The sequence below is a fragment of the Eriocheir sinensis genome, chromosome 35, assembly GCF_024679095.1.
Source record: "Eriocheir sinensis breed Jianghai 21 chromosome 35, ASM2467909v1, whole genome shotgun sequence".
Lineage (NCBI taxonomy): Eukaryota > Metazoa > Arthropoda > Malacostraca > Decapoda > Varunidae > Eriocheir > Eriocheir sinensis.
The window spans coordinates 4,699,308-4,706,012 of record NC_066543.1 but is presented as its reverse complement, the minus strand read 5'-3'; the positions used below and the strand labels follow the sequence as shown (position 1 = coordinate 4,706,012).

General features: G+C 46.0%; 1 protein-coding gene across 1 annotated transcript in view; it reads right to left on the bottom strand.

Moving 5' to 3' along the window:
- LOC127007300 (ubiquitin-conjugating enzyme E2 R2-like) overlaps window positions 1-6,705 on the bottom strand; it is a 50,559-nt gene extending 43,854 nt beyond the window's left edge. The window contains exon 1 of the mRNA XM_050878088.1: window positions 5,786-6,705. Within this exon, the coding sequence (XP_050734045.1) occupies window positions 5,786-5,962 (177 nt within the window). The 5' untranslated portion in view covers window positions 5,963-6,705. The remainder of the gene's footprint in view (window positions 1-5,785) is intronic.

Sequence of the window (6,705 nt, the reverse complement as noted above, 5' to 3'; positions counted from 1 at the left end):
GGATGAAGAGGATAGCCAAGTGAATGAGGGCGTACATACCAGGACATCGCGTTCTTACAAGCTGATAAAATGTGACACGCCAAACACGGACCTTATTTTTTCGTCTTTTTTTTATCTCCCTGATAAATAATGATAACTTCTTACATGTTTATAAACTGTGACACGCCTAACGCTGACCTTATTTTTTCGTCTTTTTTTTATCTCCCTGACAAATAATGATAACTTCTTACATGTTTATAAACTGTGACACGCCTAACGCTGACCTTATTTTTTCGTCTTTTCTTAATATCGCTGACACAAGTAATGATAAGTATTTACAAGCTTATAAAATGCGACATCCAAAACACTGACCTTATTTTTTCGTCTTTTTTAATCTCGCTGACACAAGTAATGATAAGTATTTACAAGCTTATAAAATGCGACATCCAAAACACTGACCTTATTTTTTCGTCTTTTTTAATCTCGCTGACACAAGTAATGATAAGTATTTACAAGCTTATAAAATGCGACATCCAAAACACTGACCTTATTTTTTCGTCTTTTTTTAATATCGCTGACACAAGTAATGATAAGTGTTTACAGACTTATAAAATGCGACATCCAAAACACTGACCTTATTTTTTCGTCTTTTTTAATCTCGCTGACACAAGTAATGATAAGTGTTTACAAGCTTATAAAATGCGACACCCCAAACAGCGACCTTATTTTTTCGTCTTTTTTTAATATCGCTGACAAGTAATGATAAGTATTTACAAGCTTATAAAATGCGACATCCAAAACACTGACCTTATTTTTTCGTCTTTTTTTTTTAATCTCGCTGACACAAGTAATGATAAGTATTTACAAACTTATTAAATGCGACATCCAAAACACTGACCTTATTTTTTCGTCTTTTTTTAATCTCGCTGACACAAGTAATGATAAGTATTTACAAGCTTATTAAATGCGACATCCAAAACACTGACCATACTTTTTTCGTCTTTTTTTTTAATATCGCTGACACAAGTAGTGATAAGTATTTACAAACTTATAAAATGTGACACGCCAAACAGTGACCTTATTTTTTCTTCTTTTTTTTTAATCTCTCTGACACAAGTAATGATAAGTATTTACAAGCTTATAAAATGCGACACCCAAAACACTGACCTTATTTATTCGTCTTTTTTTTTAATATCACTGACACAAGTAGTGATAAGTATTTACAAGCTTATAAAATGCGACATCCAAAACACTGACCATATTTTTTCGTCTTTTTTTAATATCGCTGACACAAGTAGTGATAAGTATTTACAAGCTTATAAAATGCGACATCCAAAACACTGACCATACTTTTTCGTCTTTTTTTTTAATATCGCTGACACAAGTAGTGATAAGTATTTACAAGCTTATTAAATGCGACATCCAAAACACTGACCATACTTTTTCGTCTTTTTTTTTAATATCGCTGACACAAGTAATGATAAGTATTTACAAGCTTATAAAATGCGACATCCAAAACACAGACCATATTTTTTCGTCTTTTTTTAATCTCGCTGACACAAGTAATGATAAGTATTTACAAGCTTATAAAATGCGACACCCCAAACACTGACCTCATTATTTTTTTTTTATTTGTGCTGATAAGTACTGACGCGAGCGAGCGAGTGCGCAAGTAAAAAACGTGAACTACTTGCTGACAAATTATTTAAAATCATTCCATATTTATCCCACGGCATGTCTTTCTCTGCACTTTTTGCAACCTACGTTCAAGGATATTTATAACTACGGAATGAGAACCTTGTTAGTCCTGACCTGATACAATGTCCTGGGCTCAAGGTTGGTTACGAGAGAAACTTTTTACTACGTGTGTTAGTATTCCTAGCAGCCTCCACTCATGGCTAGCAAGTATACTATATAGCCTACCATAGAAGGCGCGAGGAAATCTTAATCGCAGCGCAGTAATCGTTCATGGCTAACAGGTAGGGTACACTTGGTTCTCTTCTTCGCTGTAGGCTTTTTACGAACTTAACGAATGCCTCGAATGTCAGAGCCTTCGGTGGTATTCTTCATATCAAGGTTTATCCAAGGTCAGTGACTCGTTCCTGATGATGATGATGATGATGATGATGGCCGCCGTCAACTAACAAACACTTCTGCGTTATCATCCCTGAGTGTTGTTGGTCCTGCTAACGTGTGTGTGTCGGGAGAGCAAAACATCTGACGCAGTATAAGCAGACGACACACACACACACACACACACGCAGAGACAGAGAGAGAGAGAGAGAGAGAGAGAGAGAATGCCTCAACGTGATGTAACAACCTCACACGAATCAGACAACCCACACTTTCCCCTTCCTTCGCTTCCTTTGTCCTCCTCCTCCTCCTTCTCCTCCCTGACCACCGGACGTACTGTTGGCAGGTGTGTAGCCAAGCAGGGTTTTGGTAAACACGCCTGGCACGAGTGGGGACAACCTATAGAAGTGTCCGCGTTAATGTTGCATACTAACACGCCGAGAACGAAAGGAACAGCAACCGAACCTTCATTCCGCGAAGTGGGTTCCCTTTGTATGGTATGGCGGAGTTATGGGGGGGAGGGGAGGGGGGGAGATGCAAGGTGCGAGGGTACAATATGGGGGGTGAGGGGGTTAAGGGGGGAGGTTAGGTAGCGATAGAGAGTGAGAGTAGTAACATGGAGGGGAGGGATGGGAGGTGATTGAGGGAGGAGGTGACAGAAGGGACAGTGTAGAGATGAGGGCTGGTAGGGTCTGTGGATGGGGTGAGTTGGCTAAGTGGGGAGTGGGGGGGGATAGGAGTGATGGGGAACTGAGGAGAGGGGAAGAAGTGGGGAAGGGATAGAAGGGCTTTGTGATGAAGAATTGAGAGTGGTGGGGACTTGGATAGGGGAGGGATAGCAGGGGGTTGGATGTGACAGAAGTGATGGGTGGCACTGAGAAAAGGGGAAGAGGTGGAGACTGGGAGTGGGGAGAAGGGTCCTGGGGTGAGGAATGGTCGGTGGAGGGGACTATGAAGGGTGAGTAATGGAAGGGTGTTGAGGGTGATAGGAATAATGGGCAGCACTAAGGAAATGGGGAGAGATGGGGACTGAGAGGGGGCAGGGATAGGAGGGTGTTGAGGGTGAGAGAAAGGGAGAGATACTGAGGGTGATAAGAGTGATGGGGGGCACTGAGGAAGGAGGCAGCGATGGGGAACTGAAAGGGGAGGAGGAATAGCACGGTAAAAAGAGTTATAGGAGAGTGATAGAGACGAGGCACTGAAGGAAGGAACACTGATGGATGGTACTGGTGTGACCGTGTGTGCTATGGGGAGCAGTAGTAAGGGAGAGATAATGCGGTGGTGAGGACTGGTGGAGGGCTGTGGATGAAGAGAGGAGGGATATAGAAGGGCTGGAGGTATTAGAAGAGTAGAAGGGAAGCAAAAAGTAGGTAAAAAAAGGAGGGGGGACTAAAGAAGGTACACTAATGTTAGGTAGGAGTTTCAGGAGTATTAGAGGGGGGAGGATAATGTGGGTGGGGGGGTTAATGAGTGAGGGGAAGGATGGGAGCTCATGGAAAGGGGAAGAATGGGGAGGGGAGGGGAGAGAAGGGAAGGATAAGGGACTGAGGTGGGTGAGTGAGTTGAGGGGGGCGGGGGGAGTAATACGTGATGGGGAGAGGCAATACTGGTAAGAAGGGGTTACAAAGTGGTGGAAAGGGGGAGAAGATAGTGGTGGGGAAGGGGTGGAGGGGCATAGTGAGGTGGTGGGTGGCTATGAAGTGGTGATAAGGACGGGAGTGATATAAGGTAGGGGAGAAGCATGGTGGAGCAGTTGTGGGGAGGGTCGTGGTGGGATTGTGGGGGGTGGTGGGGGTGTAAGGGTGAGGTGCAGCCAAGGTGTCCCCGAGGCACCCGCTTCCTCCTCTGGGACCTTGGTGTGTGTGTGTGTGTGTGTGTGTGTGTGTAAGGAAGTATAAAGTGACAAATAAGCAATACTTCCTGATATACAACAACAGCAACAACTACTACTACATCTACTACTACTAATAATAATAATAATAATAATACTTTAGCTGCTATACCACAATTAAAATTAGCCAATCTTAATCGATACTAAATAATAGTTTTAAGCCTCAAACGGCAACGCTTTTCTAAATACTATTAAAAATCCCTGTATACTTCACTCCCCCACGAGAAAGTGTGTTCATCGGGAATGATGTAATAGGGCAGCTCCTGGTGACAACACTTCCTCATAGAAAACACTGCTGACCTTAACGAGTGTAACAAGGAAGAACTTCTTGGTGGCAAATGCAGCTGATCTTGATGCATTATGAAATAGGTGTCTGGAGGCAACACTTCCCTAAAAGGAGCACTGACACATAACTGGAAAGCAGCCGAGGACAACACTTCCCGACACGAACCATTGATTTTGCGACACCACTCGAACTCGTCTACATATGTAACAGGAAGTGTGCATCCAAATCGAACAAAGATAAAGTAGAGGGCATACGCTGAGCTGCGCGTGACCTCGGTGCTTATTTCCGTTTTATTGGCTCTCGAGCCTGAGGTGGGTAAGAATTAAGAATCCATTAGCCCAGGACACAGGTCAGGTATAACATCCGGGTTAGCAGTTCACCTTCCCCTGGTTTCCCCGGGTAACCACAATATCACAAAGGCTTCAGATTTAAAACACACACACACACACACAAACAGCTGCAATCACTTAATAAACCGATTACTATTATTATTACACACACCTTGATATACCACACACAACACTTCCCAATGAAAAGTAATGCTGGCCATGTTCAGCAACACTTATTGATAACTAACACTGATCAAGGTTCAGCAACAACTTCACGATGAACGGTGTTGCTGCTGTTGTTGCGTTGTGGTACTAGCGTAAGATGACAGCACACCCTGATGGGGAAACAGCACACTGATCCCTGATAACCTTCCTCACCCTGACGGACACCTATCGCCTCCACCTGCCAAAATGGTTCTACACAGAGCATTTTGCATGTTGCTGCTGCTGCAGTTAAACATGACTACTCTGAGCTATGTCAAGCCTGCCAGGGGAAGCAAAACGCAGCCTTGCTTGTGTCCCTCAACTTATTCATGTCTCACCAAGAAAACATAGATATACAGATTTTATGAAATATGTTAAGTTACTCCAGTCAACTGTTCATCCACATCTTCCCACCCCCACCCGCACCTACACACACGTTTACCTCCCGCCAGGTCCAACTGATTATTATAGTTATTTGCTGTAACAGTGAAACTGAAGCATAATTAGTTGTACCATATATAGATAAATGAATGTGTGTGTGTGTATAATATATATATATATATATATATATATATATATATATATATATATATATATATATATATATATATATGAAATGAAGGAAATGGGGCGCTAAACAGCAGTACCGTATGCGGTCTCGTACGAGTCCCCGCTGCTTGGCCTGGTGGCCCAGTTCTTATCGCGCTGGTGGTGACCCAGCTTGAAGAAGTCACCCCCCCTCCTCCTCCCAGTGACCCCCCCCCCCATGGAATACAGCAGCACCCCCACCAGGAAAGCTTTCCCTCTCCTGCTGACCCAGCCTGACAGCCACCCCCAACTAACGGGTGATTCCCCCCACAAGAAAGTAGAGGCACCGTTGGTTGGGGGTGCTCCCCCCTCCTCTCATGCCCTGCCCACACCCGGTTAACGGATGCACCCCCGCCTCCCTGGTGACCTGACTTGACACTCCACCCCCCGCCCCCGCCACCTGCCTTGACGTGGCTCCCAGCCCCCGTGACTCACCTTGAAGTAGCCTCCCTGGTAGAGTGTGTCGGGCGGACCGAAGATGGCCACCTCCCACTCGAAAAGGTTGTCGTCGTTGAGGAGCTTGACGCAGAAGCCCTCCACCGGCTCGTCCTGGAGTCCTCTGTATTCCAGGGACAGGGCTCGCACAGCACTGCTCGACGGCTGCATTGCCATGGCCACAGCACAGCCTGCACACTCCGCCTTCACCTGCTCCTCCCACTCCCTGCTGCAGCCCCTCCTGCACCCTGCTGCACAGCCTCAGGCTCCCGTTTCACGCCGTGCTGCTCCTGCTGCCTGCTGCTGCACGGCCCTCCTCGCCCTGCTGCTGCACCACCACCACCACCACCACCTCCACAATCAATGACCGACTTGCAGCAGCGGGCCAAACTTCCTTCCTCCCCCACACACACGCGGCGCCCCTCCCTCACACAGCTGACACAGACATGCACCTGGCCGAGGGGCAGGAACCTGGAATCTACAGCATCAGAAAATCCAATACTGGCCCTTGACACCTTGCGCCACTCTTATCGTTTCTGAGGCACAACCTTGGTCTATATACGGTTCAGAACGCTCCTTCAGCAATCACAGATCACTCCGTCGTCTACTGTTCACGGCCTCGCTGAGCAGGGGGGCTCCAGGCGGCAGGGAAACACAGGAGAGAACAGCTGTGTGTCTGCCTCAGTACAACGAATATGGCGGATCCTGTCCACCAGCCTCAAGTGTTTTTATTTACTCGCATTCGCACTTCCGTGGCAGCCTCGATATGCGCATGATAAATATCACGGTTTAACTTATGTATCAACCTTTCTATTTCACGATAAAGGTTAACCAAGGAGGGAGAAAAGGAGGAATTATGCGGCAATCTCGGGAGTTCTTGGCCCCTCCCAGCGCACCCACTGCTCGAGGACTGGAGGGCA